Genomic DNA, 15,481 nt, shown 5'->3' with positions numbered 1-15,481 from the left:
TGGGAAGCAGAAAATTGCAGAGTCCGAAACTAAAGAACGAAACATTTAAAAGCGTGTTGAAAACTAGAAAAGTTATAAGCGAAAATATAATAGCAGAAAATCTGGAAAATCAGAATATTAGTAAACAGAAAATTGAAAAGCAAAAAAAAAAAAACAATCAGCAGAAATTCAAAAAGCAGAAAGCCGAAAAACAGAAAATCGAAAACCAAAAAACCGAATAACAAAAAATGAGAAAGCTAAATATCGACAAGCAAAGAATCGGAAACTAGAATTTCGACGTGCAAAATACTGAAAACAAGAGAATCTATGATAATCGAAAAGCATGAAATCGAAAAGAAGATAACCGGAGAGTAGAAAATTAAAAACAGAAAACTGCAAAGCAAACTATCGAACAGTGATGAATCGAAGAGCGAAAAATTTAAAACTAGGAAATCGGAGAGTAGAAAAACGGAAAATAGCTAAAATATAAAAGAAAAAAAATCGAACAGCAGGAAACCAAGATGCAAATCTCAAAAAGCAATAATCGAGAACCAGAAAATAGGAAATTAAGAAGTAGAAAATTGAGAAACGAAGGATTTGAAAAGCTTAGAATCGGAAAGTAGAATATCTTAAAGCAAACTATTAAACGCAATAACATCGAAAAGCAGGAAAACGAAGAACAGAAAATCAAAAAGCAACAATCGAAAGGTAAGAAGTTAATTCTCATTGAGATCAGCAGAAAAATTTTTACAAATAATAATTCAGATTTGTTTTTGTTTGTCTTCTAAAATGTGGTAAACTTTTGATTGATTTTTTTAATTTTTTTAAGTTGAATTTACTGAAAAAACTGAAAACTCAAGTTATTTGCACTTTTATATAATAAATACTCTATGGTTCATGGAACTTAATGTTGAAAAATTTTCCAAGGTTAAACCCCTCCCCCCTCTGCGCACGGGCCTCGTACCATTTCCTCTCACTCTGATTCTTCGTACTTTCCGGTAAACGATTGAGAAATCGGCGATTATCAATCAGAGGCTCCTTATGCTACTAGTGAAAATTAAACCGAATACCACATCATTAAATTTGCGGTAAAAAAAAAAAGATTTTCCGATTCAGTGATACGCGTTATGAGAATCAGATTTAACAGATTAGCTCGATGCTAATTCGGTTTCACCTCGTTGTCAGGGGAATTAAATCAAATCAGTGAACCGTGGATGCTGTTTAATTTTGTTTTTTTTTTCTACTTGCGGGTTCCCCATAATTAACCACAATCATTCATGGCCAATCAGTCTCTCGATTGCACTTTTCGAGTTAATCAAATAAACCTGCTGCTGCGGTGGACGAAAATGATCCCCTCCGCTAGTCAATTATGGTTTCGAAAGCCGGACGCATCCGAGAGCCCTTTAGCCTTTCGGACCTATGGTAATGAAATTTATTTGAACTTCCATGTCATTAGCTAAAATTAGACACCACACTTTCATTCGCTGGTAGCCATGACCGCAATTTTCTGTTCTGTAAATTTCAGCTGACAAATCATGACAAGTTGCTGCGCTGTAGTAATTACATGAAACTAATTTTGGTGCTCTTTGCTACAAACAAAATCCAATCCAATTTTTTACCCCGATAACTGTAAAATGACAGCTGAAATTTGACAGCAGTTGAAATGGGCACGGAATTTATTTCAACTTCAAAAGAAAGTAACAATATTATAGAATTATTTTGTATGTCTCGCATTGGATTTTTTGTCTGATTCATCTTATTCTATTTAAGAAATACTGTAAGCATGAATAAATCTAAAATTTACCATTATAGAGATTTTTTTAACTCACCAACGCATAATATTTTGAATATGCTAAAAGATTTTCCGCGATCCAAACCCGTGATAGTCTTCGCCGAGGTTAGAAGGTAATTGCGTGCAGTGTCGCGAAAATATTAAATTATCAAATATCACCGCTGAAAAAAATCATGCCCTATTTTAGGCATCGATTATCACTATTCACAAAATCTACGATGATTAAAAATATTCAAGAACAAAAAAAATATTCAAAAATATTCAAAAACACTATTTAGTCGAATTTTATTCAGAGAAGTAACAGGAGTGCAGGACTTGGCTAGATCGAACGCAAACAAACGTTTTAAACCAGTCCGATGGAAGGGTGCTCTACCAAGTGCTATCGTAGTCAACATACCTTCTCAGTAGAGGGCTGGTTCAAATGCCTTGCACTCCTGTTACTTCTACAAGTCAAATTCATTCTAAATAGCTTTTAATTGGGTTGAAGCTAAATCATGACAGTAAATCAATTCTGGAATTAAAACAAAACCTTTTGTCTCTATAACCAATATTCAGAATGTTTTTTATGTTTTCTCAAAGAAGACTATAATGGTATAAGTGACGTAAGTGAAAAAATCGTTGTTTTTTACCGCTCTATTAATTATATTAGACTCGTTTGCAAGCTACTATTAGGTTATTTAATAAGCTCGTAATACTAATGGTCGAGGATAGAATCTTACAAATGTTTTTACGAGATTATTTAAATGGCAAGAACAAGGCATTATCACATCACTACACAGTGGTTCGAAACTGTGATTTCATGCCTTTAATTATTTTGCGTCTTTATCGTAAACTTTTTCTTGTTGGTGTCTCTGGCAAAGTTGTAGGGGGGTATTGACGCGGTTTTATGAGAATGAACGATCATGTTCCAGCACGATAAAAAAATTAAATTTATATTGGAACCAACTAGAGAGTTTTCTTCTTCGACAATGTTGTAAGCAATGTAATTTTTGCTAACTTTGTTGAAGAAACAAATTCGCTAGCTGTATTCGTTGATTTATTATGCGGAAGTTTTACTGGTCCCGAAAATCTTTTTTTTTTCATTCTAATTTTTTTACATTTATATTAGGTGTCGTGAATTTATAATTTCAAATCGTCATTGAATGCGACGATGTAAAACACGTGAACAATATCATCTAATTTGTGTCCAAAACTGTTGGAATTTATTGGTTGTGTTGATTAATGGTCAGACGTACAGACTTTTGTCATAACAGTCGTCAACTTTTGGTTGAACCGTCTTGAAAAAGAATAATAGTTTCCTTTTGAATTACACTTAAAAAAAAACTATTTCGTTATGATACTAACGCACAGTGGTTGGAATCGATAAAAACGTGAACTTAATTCTCTAGGTGCTAAACCGTTGATCCGATATACATAGTTCCTTTGAAGAACTCATTCACAAAAATATTTCTCGTGATTTGATCACAATAAAAAATGTGCAAAGCCTACTACGATAAAAGTTCATTTCAACAACTTTTTTCCCTTAAGAGATAGAAAAACAATGTCTTCTAAAAAGTTTAAGAACTTCTAACGAGAAAAAAACTTTGCCGAAGAAGCTAAAGGTCTAACGCAAAAAGTTTCGGATATATGAAGCATTTTCGTTTGAAACCACTTAAAATCAACTTTTTGTACAAAACTTTTTTTCGCAATCATTTTCAGTGTCTACTATGTTCGAGACAATTACTAACAACGTAAAATTACACATTTTTGTTGAAGACTGTGCACGGTTTGGCCTTTTCCTTAAAAAATAATTTAAAATTAAATCTTTTATATAGACTAACTTTAACCACAAACGAATTTCCAGACATGACAGTCACGATCTTTTTTTGGTGCACATCTACGGTCCTCCATGAAACTGGCAACAATGGTGATAAAATGGATGCACTGTTGAGTGCCCATCATCACATTCCTAACACAAATGTCAAACCGTGAGAACCTTTCGATTCGTCGGCTCATTTGTTTATATTGAGATTTTATGGTACACTTAATATTTTGTTTGTTTTGATGTAATCAGCTAACACTCTCTCGTGTATTTAAATTAATAGCGAGAGGACAGTTTACAGCAGATATGAATCATAGCAGTTAAATGTGAGTTACATTATATACTTTTCGCGTTGGAAGGAAAGGTAGCTCGAAAGGCTCGGAATTCCAAGTGCTAACACAGTAGATTTCCGACATTCCATTATGTACTACGAAAAAGTCAGAGTAGATTGCATAGATGTTAAGAAATCAAAATCTACGGTTGACGAGTATATGGAAAAAATGAGCATGATGACCTAGCTTTGGATGCCCATTTTTCATGTTTTCCGTTTTTTTCGTTTTGCGATTTGTTTTTGCTATTTTTAACAATTGTCTTATAATATTATTGTATCGAAATGAGTGACAATGTTGACATTTGATGCTGCCCTACTCATGGCACACTTGAATCGAAATGATAACAATGCAATTAATCTCGCGCTCCACCAAGCGGTGAGTGCGGTCATTTTAGAAAGTACCGGGTACCAACCAAGTTTTTGTTAATTATTGTAGGCACATACATGTCTTTATTATTTATCTTTGCTTTAACCACTAATAGGGAGCAGGGTCGCAGACCAAAAGGCACATACATATACTTTTTGGAAAGCTTAAATCAAGTAATATAAAGTTTCGAAGGGTGTAGCGTGGCCTTTTCAAATTGTGTGAATGAGACAACATAATATAAAGTGCTTTTTTGACCATTTTCGTAGCAAAAACAATTACTGAAACGACTAATTTTGGTTTATTAAAAGGAGCTTTGTATGAAATCGCTCGTTAGTGTTAGCTTTGGTGCAATAGTGTAATGATTGAATATAATTTCATGATACATTCTTGTATGCAATTGATCTTACTAAAGAAGCAAGTTTTACTTATTCTTTTATTAGAATATTCCTTATCCGTTCTTTTAATTCCAATCCAATTCATTTCAAGGATGAAATCTTACACCATTACCAGTACGCCTAAAAACAAAAACGTTCTTATGATTTAAGCCATGCCACAAACGAATTTCCAGACATGAAAGTCACGATCTTTTTTTGGCGCACATCTACGGTCCTCCGTGAAACTGGCACCAATGGTGATAAATTGGTTGCACTGCTGAGTTCCCATCATACATTCATAATGCAAATGTCAAACCGTGAGAACCCTTTCGATTCGGTAGCTCATTTGTATACATTGAAATTTTATGGCACACTTTGGTTGAAATAATAACAATGCAATTAATCTCGCGCTCCACCAAGCGGTGAGTGCGATCATTTCAGAAGGTATCGGGAACGAACCACATTTTTTTAAAAATATGTATAAGCACATACATATCTTTATTATTTATCTTTGGCCATACACTGAAAAAAAAATGAAATTCACACGATTTCTAAAAAAATAGGGCCTCGGAAGATTTTTCTAAAGTTTGAGCGAATTCTATACCTATTTCTCATATATCTCAAAATGGTAAAACGGCATTTCTTACAAACCACTTGTTCTATAAAGAGGCGCCAAATGAACAGCAAACAGATTTCCATTTTTCGATACATAAATTGTGTTCAATACCGCCAATTCAAACAAAAGAACGACTATAAGTTAAAAAAATTGATGAGGGCACGTTATTTTGTGATTCATTGTTTTCTTAAAATTCCAGAAATGTGAATCACTATCTTCACGATGAATGTAATTATTGCTGTCACAATGCGCTGAACTTTCATCCAGAGACAACAGGAATGAATGCTCCATTTGATTCCGAAGAACGTTTTTTGTTTTAGTCCAAAAAAAAGATTGATTTGATTCTGACGAATAAGAAAACTTTAAAATTTCCGAATTTCCCCTTAAAAGTCCGAGACCGGGGGGAATGCCACCCCCCACTCCCCATCACCTCTCGGCGGTACAATACAATGGGTACAATAGCTCTACATAAGATCGTAATCGTTGTGTTACGAGTAAGCGAAACTTATTTCAAATATTGCTATTTTCAGGCAAATACATTATTAGTAGATCCATTCATCTTCAGCATGAGTAATGATTTGAAACCTTCGAAGAATGTCTTTGTACTTTTTTGGAGATTTCGTGCGATTTCTCAAAAGACTTGCTATACGAAGCTCGATGACACTGCAGGTACAAAACAAGAGGAGCAAGGACAGAAAGTACATGAATAAGTGCAAAAACTGCAGGAACAGCAATTTTTTAGTATAGAAATTACAGAAGCAAATGCAGAAAAAAGTTCAAACATAAAAGATTAATAACATATGTTATTGAGGGAACAATTTTGACTGGCAAATTCAATGGAAAAAAGTTCTTATTCCACGTCATTTAAATTTAAACGCTAATTTACTATTCGTTCAGCTTTCCTGCTATCATCAAAAAATCTCTAAGGCAATCGTTAGGAGTTTATGTCGTGAATTATGAGTTCGGTTTTATACAGTTTGTTTTTACCGAAAATAGAGGAACAAGAAAATGTTGTCTATCACAGAGCAGCTATTCCAAACCTGGGGGCCGCGATATAAAAAAGTTGGGAACCACTGTCTTTTTTCAATAACCATTAAAATTCATTGATAGTAGTTTTGATTTATTTACATTTAATCTAATATTATTGCGCTACGAAGTGTGCAGGGATCCGCTAGTAAGGCTATATAATATTCACTGTTAATGGTATTTCCTTTCTCAAGATAGTCGATAAATGTTACACCACGCACATTCCAAAATACCGAGGCCATTACCCAGGTAGCACACGTTATTGCACTTCAATGACAGTAACGTATATGACACAAATTCATGGAACAAGTAGAAGACTTTGCAACGTGCATTATAACTGCTATGTAACCTGAAAAGCGTAAGAGGCGGAGCTTGTGGGACTTACCAAGGGTTGCCAAACAACTTCGCAGTAAAGAATATTCGATTTGATTCAGCGCGAAGATCAGTCACAATGAAACCGAAAATATAAGCTCATGTCAAGTTACAATTTGTTGGTGTTTTTCCCATTCAACATTTACGACCAAAAATTGGCATCCGATAATATGAGCTAAAATATAAAATTCAATCTTCTTAAAACTCACTATATCTACTCAAAATCAAAGTGCTATTCGATATTTATGATGAAGTTGATCATTATACTTATTGAAACCGTGCGCGCCTTCGATATTTTGGGTTTCAGAACATCGACATAAAAAATAATATTCATATTTTATACCCGTCATATTAAATTTCGAGCTAAAATGTCGAAATGCGTTCAGATAAAACTTTTTTGTGATTAATATTATTTTTTATACACCAAAATTAAAACGGTTGACCAATCGCAATAATTAAAAATAGCATTTTTTTCCAAATTTAATGAATATTTCATTCCCTGGTCATTATGGTTGCCAATTGCGTAAGTTTTTACATGCATGCACTGCCGTGACAAAGTGTAGAAATATTCTCTCTGGTAGAGAGAATGTACTTCCCAAAGCGAAACAAGTTTGCTTCGCACATGTACCGGTAAAAAAATTGCGTATAAGCGCAGATTTAACTATAGCCAATATTTTTAAACTGAAGAAATTTTCTACTTATTCTACTTATTGATTTAATATTACTGTTCGAGATAATGTACGGAAGCTTTCAACCGACACTGTAATTGAAATTCTATGTTGCATCACAACGAATACGGTAACCGATATGAAATCATTACTTAACAGACCGGCTGAAAAGTTCGTATCGTTTCTATGAGAGGGCGCCACTAGAATTAAATCCATACCATTTTCAGTTAGAACCCTAAAGATATCAAAGGAACGTGTTAGACATATTATTTACGAATATTTGGATATGAGAAAGCTTTGTGCAAAATGGGTGCCGCGTGAGCTCACAATCGATCAAAAACAACAACGAATTGATGATTCTGAGTAGTGTTTGGAGCTGTTATATCGAAATAAAATCGATTTTTTCCGTCGATATATAACAATGGACGAAACATGGCTCCATCACTTCACTCCGGAGTCCAATCGACAGTCAGCTGAGTGGACTGCACGCGATGAACCGAACCCAAAGCGTGGAAAGACTCAACAATCGGCCGGTAAGGTTATGGCGTCTGTATTTTGGGATTCGCATGGTATAATTTTCATCTACTACCTTGAAAAAGGGAAAAACCATCAACAGTGACTATTATATAGCGTTATTAGAGCATTTGAAGGACGAAATTTCAAAAAAACGACCTCATTTTAAGAAGAAAAAAGTTTTGTTTCATCAAGACAATGCACCGTGTCACAAGTCGATGAAAACCATGCTGAAATTGAACGAATTGGGCTTCGAATTGCTCCCTCATCCACCGTATTCTCCAGATTTGGCCCCCAGTGACTTTTTCCTGTTCTCAGACCTCAAGAGAATGCTCGCTGGTAAAAAATTTAGAAGCAATGAAGAGGTAATCGCTGAAACTGAGGCCTATTTTGAGGCAAAGAACAAATCGTAGTACAAAAATGGTATCGAAAAGTTGGAAGATCGCTATAATCGCTGTATCGCCTCTGATGGCAATTATGTTGAATAATAGAAACGAATTTTGGCAAAAAAATGTGTGTTTCTATTAAACGATACGAACTTTTCAGCCGAACTGTTAACTTTGTCTTGTAGTGTGTCACTTTTTCTTTGCCACATTTTGTTACGGTGACCAGTTGTAACTGAAACAGTCAATGCGAGCACGTCGTAAGAGTTAGATTACCGAAAAGTTACGTTGGAACTTATTGTAACTTAGTGTGATGAGATGTCAATTCGTAAAATTATTTTGACTCCATTGTTACCATCATAAAACGACTCGTTTCGTCGTGTTTGTCATGCGACCATTATGCAGCAACTGTTTTATTTTATTTTTTTATGAACAAGTTACATGTCCACCGTGGCACTCTCATGGAGATTGAAATGTCTTTTGCGACATACGCCGCCTGCTTCGTCATGCTGCAACCAGAGCATAAAACTGTCACGCATTCTCAATGACTAAATAAAAAGTGACTAAAATATGGTAAATCGAAGCAATTACATCCCAGAACCTCTTTGGAAACCAAAACTACTACAAATTCGAGCACCAAGAGGTAAAAATTATTGTGAAGCCTTTTTCTGTCATTTTCAATTCTCACAGCTTCGGTTGAATATGAACACAGCATACCATGGGATATTCACTGAAAACTGCAAATGACTGAAAGGGCAAATGAAAGAAAAAAACACAATTTTGAAACTACTCTCCCGCGTATGTCATTGTCTGGACATGGATTTCGTTCTCATAGTTTGCAAGCGAAGCTGAGAGTGACAGTAATTTCTCGTCATTTTCGTCTAGTTTGAGTAAATGAAAATGACTTTTATTAGCTCTGGCTGCAACTGTCAAATCGAGTAAATCGTGTTCTTTTACAGACAGCCTACTATACTTTGAGTTATAGCCGACGCACATGCAATTGTGATTTGTGACACGGCAAGCATATTTGTACGCTGGTGCAAACATTATCACGCATACGGTAAACCCAATAACTCGCAAAAGAGTCTCATAGTCATTTTTACGATATTTTTGTGTAAATTTTTGCAATATTGTGCATTCCTTTTGGAGTATCTCTGCATATACAATTTCTATCTCGCCATTGGAGACTTTTCTTATATAAATATCGAATACTGTCAAAAATCCACATTCGGTACCAACAATCCGAGACTTATCCAAACTTCCAGACTGTATGATGCTGCGAAATCGTGACGCATGAACCGATACGTATCGAAGAAACCGTTGAACCGGGATGAAGGGGGAAGGCGTCATAGTCCACAGCAGCCCGACAGCCAACGTAAATCTCTCTTATTCAAAATCAGTACCACATGTTTGATTATGATGGATGAAGGCAACCATCGCCGTCAGTCATCCGTTGTTGGTGGGTTGAAAGTGGGATTCTCTCTCTCTCTTCTTTTTTTTTTAATTTACCCTTTCTTTCTTTAGCACGGAAATCGTCGCGTCAGTCGCGTTGGGAAAGTATGGCGGCACTAACGCCCGATAACGGCTAATCCCTTAACGGACCAGGCACTTGGACACAGCTGGTGAAAGCTTGGATCAACGTTTGTGAAGTGCAAAACGTGGCAAACTTTCCACCCGTGCCGCCGTTGGGTAAATGTAATCGTAAAACTCTGGGGAAAGTAGCTGACGGTTTTGAGCTGGCAGGGGAAGGGGGGATTTCAGATTAACGGGAATATAATCACCTGATGGTTTTCCCGTAATGAGGTCAGGCTTAGAGATACTTTGCGAAGAATTAATTCGACTTGCTTTCTTTGGGAGTCGGGATTCAAGGATAAAATTGTTTCAGTGTAGGTTTATTTTCGATCTTGAAACAATTTTGCGAAGAAAAAAGTTTCACTAAAACAAGCAGTATTTACTTTCGTTTCCAAAGTAATTCGAAATTCATCGAAAGAAAGTGTAGCTTGTTTCACAGTAACAGCAAAACCGAATAAATGTCACCGACTCAAGCTGTCTGGAAACTTGATTACCTTTGAGACTTGGTCTCGGGGTCGGTACCTGGCAGCAGTAGAACAGCAATATTGTTGAACATGGCTACATGGCAGAAATAAAAAAAAAACGCTACTAAATTCCTCTCGAGAAGCATTCCGACGTGGGCAGTGTTGAGAATTTTCAGACGAAACCCGAAATATGTCGGGTGGGTGGTTTCGAAGTTTCTCGCAAAGCGAACTGGCAGTCATCTGGAAAAATGTGACGGCAGCCGACGGTCAGTGTGGGTTGGGAATGGTTTTTGTTTCGAATAAATTTTATTCGTTGTGTCCTGGAGCGAAACACACGCTCTCAAATTGAAATTAGATCCGACAATCAACTTCGCCAGAAGAATTTAGCAATGGCTTAAACAGTACGAACTGTGAAGGCAGTTAAAAACAGTGAAAGCAATAAGAACAGTAAAACGAAAAAAACAGTAAAAATAATATAAACAATAAAACAGCAAAATAGTATAAACTAGTAATGAAAGTAAAAATTGCACAAATTATAAAAAGAAAGTAAATCAAAACAAAGAAGTAGCAAAAAGAGTAAGAAAAAATAAAATCTAAAAACCGTCAAGTCAGTAAAAGAATGAAAATAGTAAATACAGCAAAAAAAAGTAAAACAAGAAAAGCTATAAAAACAGTTAAAACAATAACACTAAACCTGTAAATACAGTAAGACTAGTAAATACAAAAAGAAAAAAACAGTAAACTAGTGAATCAGTAAATTAGTGAATCAGTAAATCAGGAATAATGCTTATACTGTTTTTTATTGTATTTCACTATTTTGACTGTTCTTACTCTTTTATATAATTTATAGTTTTACTGGTTTTGCCCTCTTAGCTTTGAATTCTGTTTTTAATATATCTGCTGTTTTTACTGTTTTAAGTATTTCTATTGTTTTTACTATTATTACTGTTATCACTGTTTTTATTGTTTTGCCGTTTCTGCTGTTTCTACTTTTTTATGATTTTTACTTTATCAATGGTTTAATTGTTCATATTATTTCTGATTTTTTCACTGATTTACTGATTTACTGATTTACTGATTTACTGATTTACTGATTTACTGATTTACTGATTTACTGATTCACTGATTTACTGATTTACTGATTTACTGATTTACTGATTTACTGATTTACTGATTTACTGATTTACTGATTTACTGATTTACTGATTTACTGATTTACTAATTTACTGATTTACTGATTTACTGATTTACTGATTAACTGATTTACTGATTTACTGATTTAATCTTTATTGTTTATTGTTTTACAATCTAATATTTTCTATTGTTTTTCCGGTTCTGCTTCTACTGTTTACAGTAAAATTGTAAAACTAGATAAAACTAGTAAAACTAGATAAAATTAGTAAAACAAGTAAAACAAGTAAAACAAGTGAAACAAGTAAACCAAGTAAACCAAGTAAAACTAGTAAAACTAGTACAATTAGTAAGAGTAGATGAGACTAGTAAAACTAGATGAAACTAGTTAAACTAAATAAAACTAGTGAAACTAGATAAAGCTAGTGAAACTATATAAAACTTAATGAAACTAAATAAAACTAGTAAAACTAGTAAAACTAGTAAAGCTAGTAAAACTAGTAAAACTAGTAAAACTAGTAAAACTAGTAAAACTAGTAAAACTAGTGAAACTAGTAAAACTAGTAAAACTAGTAAAACTAGTAAAACTAGATAAAAATAAATAAAACTAGATGAAACTAGTAAAAGTTATAAAGCTAGTTAAATTAGATAAAACGAGTAAAACTAAATAAAACTAGTAAAATTAGATAAACTTAGTGAAAGAGTAAAAATCAGTAAAATCAGCAAAAACAGTAAAATTTTTAAAAACAGTAAAAACAGTCAAAACAGTAGAATCATTGAAAGCCATGAAACAGTGGAAACAGTAAATATTTTGAAAACAGTAGAAACAATAAAAACAATGAAATCGGCGAAAAGAGTAAAAATGGTAGAAACAATAAAATCATTGAAAGCCATAAAAGCAGTACAAACAGTAAAAGCATAAAAAACAGTAAAAACCGTAATAGCTGTAGAAACAGAGAATGAACAGTTAGAACTGTGAAAACAGTGAAAACAGTAAAATCATTGGAAATAGTAAAAATAGGAGCAACAATAAAACAGTGAGAATAGTAAAAACCGAAAAAGAGTAAATCTGTAAAAGCAGTAAAACAGTTAAAGACTGTAATATCAATGAAAACAGTAAAAATAATCAAAAAAATTTAAAATAGTAACAAACAAACAGTAAAAACCGCAAATACAGTAGAACAGTAAGATTAGTAAAAACAGTAAAAAAGTAAAACTAGTAAAACCAGTTAAGGCAAGCAATTTAAAGAGGAAAGAAAACAAATTCCTTTTTTACTCCCAAATTTATGATAGAACCCAATTTGGGGGTAAAAAAATAATTTTTTTCTTCATTAAATTACCACAACCTGTACGAACTAGCAAACCGGAACTTGTTTCGTCCGAGACGTTAGTTTCCACATTACACTCCCGTGTAAAAGCAAATATTGTTTTGCAAGTAGCCCTACCTTTACATCTGCCTAGCAGTAAAAGATGTAAAAGAATCAAAGCAGTGAGAACAGTAAAAATAGTAAGCACAGTAAAACTAGTAAAACTAGACAACACTAGTAAAACTAGGTAAAACTAGATAAAACTAAGTCAACAAGTAAAACTACATAAAACTAGATAAAACTTGATTCAACTGAATTTAACTATATAAAACTAGATAAAACTAGATAAAACTTTCCGGAGAACGACCAAAATGGTTAAAGCCGGGGTAAAATAAGTGTTATAAAAAAAGATAAAACTCTTTAAAATTAGATAAAACTAAATAATACTAAATAAAACTAGATGAAGCTAAATAAAACTAGATAAAACTAGATGAAACTAAATTAGAACTAAATAAAGCTGCATAAAACTAGACAAAACTAGTTCAAACTAGATAAAACTAGATAAAATTAAATAAAACTAGATAAAACTAGTTAAAACTAGATAAAAAATGATAAAACTAGAGAAAACTAATAAAACTAGATAAAACTAAATAAAACTAGATAAATCTAGTAAAACTAGTAAAACTAGTAAAACTAGTAAACTAGTAAAACAAGTAAAACTACCAGTTAAAAAGTAACAACAGTAAAAACACTAAAAAAAGTAAAAACAATAAATTCACTCAAATAAGCAAGAACAGTAAACATAGTGAAAACCGTAAAAACTGTAATAACAAGAAAAACAGTAAAAACAGTAGAAAAAGTAAAAAACATAATAACAGTAAAAACAGAGAAAGCTGCGAAAACAATAAAAACAGAGAAATGGTAGAAGCTTTAAGTAAGATCAGTAGTAATATTAAAAATCGTAAATCAGTAAAATCAGTAAAAACTTTCACAATACAAACAGTAAAAGCAATAACAACAGCATAAACAGTCAACATTAGAAAGAATAAAAACATTGAGAACAGTATAGAAAATAACATTAGTAAAAATAAAAAAAAAATAAAAAACAAAAACAGTAAAAACAATGAAAAGAGGAAATATAAAAATAGTAGGAACAATAAAGACATTAAAATCGGTAAAAAGAGTAAAATCAGTAAAACAGTGAAAACAGTCAAAACACTAAAAAATTACAAACCGTAAAAATAGTATAAATAATAAGAATAATAAACAAAAAAAACAGTAAAAATCGTAAAGGCAGTAAAAACCATCAAAACGGTTAAAATGCAAAAACAGTACACACAGTGAAAACAGTAAAAAATCAAAGCTTACGAGAAAATTTTACTTGGTAGCAGAATCAAATACAATGTCATGATACACTGTCAGAGTGACAATGTACTTTAACGAATTTTCTATAAAACTAGCAACACTGAAGGGTAAGAACAAGTTCACCATAGTTACTGTTTATTATAGTGAAAAATAAATAAACAAACAGTTTTTATCTGATAATCAAGATCACAAGCGAAATGTAAGTTAAACAATAATCTAGAATGGTTAAGCCACTAGAATATACTACTAGCTGTATTGATATTTGTAGATTCGTGGGTGTTTGTGTTCATTTTTCATCTTTTGTGCTAGTGCCGGTGATATTTAGACTGATTGTTGCAGTTTAATACAGCAACGATAAACATAAACAAACAAGTTTGTTTTGCACCGTAGCAACTAGCATAAAGCGTTGCCAGAAATCCTCCGATCTCCTTTCACATTTTCAAACTATCGCAATGAAAGGGAGTAATTTGCTAGGCTTACTTGTTCAGGCTGTGAACCAAACATTGGCGGTTCGTTTGTATGGGACTTAGGGGTATTATTATTTGTATTTGATTTTACTTCGATTTAAGAAACTGGATTTGTTCTACCACTTGAACAACTATGTGATGATGTCAGCAAGTGAAGAAAAGGCTTCTTTGAACTGACGAAATCGAAAAAATATATTACTTTTCATCGAGGTTAAATTCTAGTCGAGTACCCATGATTCGAGCGACTAAAAGCCATTCTCCAATATTCCAATTCAATAATTAAATTTTTTTTCTTGTTCCAGATTGTCAATCAGCAACCACCAAGCAAAAGTCATGTATAAAAGTTTAACTAGTGAAAATAAATAAATAAATCAATAAATAAATAAGTGTTAGTGTTTTGACATGTTCAAGTTGAAAATAGTTCCATCGTAGTTGGCCATTAGAAATCGGTGTTACATTGCCTAGAGTAAAAAATAAAATTAAATAAATAGTTCGTTTTCTGTCCGTAGAAGTTTTCCAATGAAATTCAAATCGATATTGAAAATATTAGCAGCAAATTACTACCGACTGAAGTGATCAAACCGAGACGAGGAGGAGCAGCAGCAAACCCAAATCCTTTTTCACTGCCGCCCACTGGGAAGCAAAAGTGTTCAAGCGAAGCCGAAACAAACGCCCAGCAGAGGATGAAAGTCCAGCGTCGACTGATGAAAGGTGAGTTTACTTTTTTTGTTGTTTTCCCGAGGACAGGATAACTCAATCATTCAATTCTTAGCTCAATTTAAGAGCAAGTAAAAGCCGCTTCCGGTCGTTGGAAAACGGCACTGGGAAAACCGCCCGGTTTAGGGCTCCGTTACGTGTCGATACATCATCATCCGAACGCTGGGTTGATTTTTTTCTAGCTCTTTCTGGGGGGAAGAAGGGGGAAAGACGGATGTCTAATTTCCGGTTTGTGT

The 15,481-nt window shown here is 33.5% G+C and overlaps 1 protein-coding gene across 2 annotated transcripts in view; it reads left to right on the top strand.

Moving 5' to 3' along the window:
- The window catches only part of LOC131434755 (uncharacterized), a 493,742-nt gene that overhangs the window by 10,996 nt on the left and 467,265 nt on the right, over nucleotides 1-15,481 (top strand). For both annotated transcript variants that reach the window (XM_058601835.1, XM_058601834.1), the window contains exon 2: nucleotides 14,831-15,239. In XM_058601835.1, the coding sequence (XP_058457818.1) occupies nucleotides 15,212-15,239 (28 nt within the window). In that variant the 5' untranslated portion in view covers nucleotides 14,831-15,211. The remainder of the gene's footprint in view (nucleotides 1-14,830; nucleotides 15,240-15,481) is intronic.

This window comes from Malaya genurostris, chromosome 3, assembly GCF_030247185.1.
Source record: "Malaya genurostris strain Urasoe2022 chromosome 3, Malgen_1.1, whole genome shotgun sequence".
NCBI classification, from domain to species: Eukaryota; Metazoa; Arthropoda; class Insecta; order Diptera; family Culicidae; genus Malaya; species Malaya genurostris.
The sequence above is the reverse complement of the archived record's forward strand: the minus strand, read 5'-3'. Positions and strand labels throughout refer to the sequence as shown.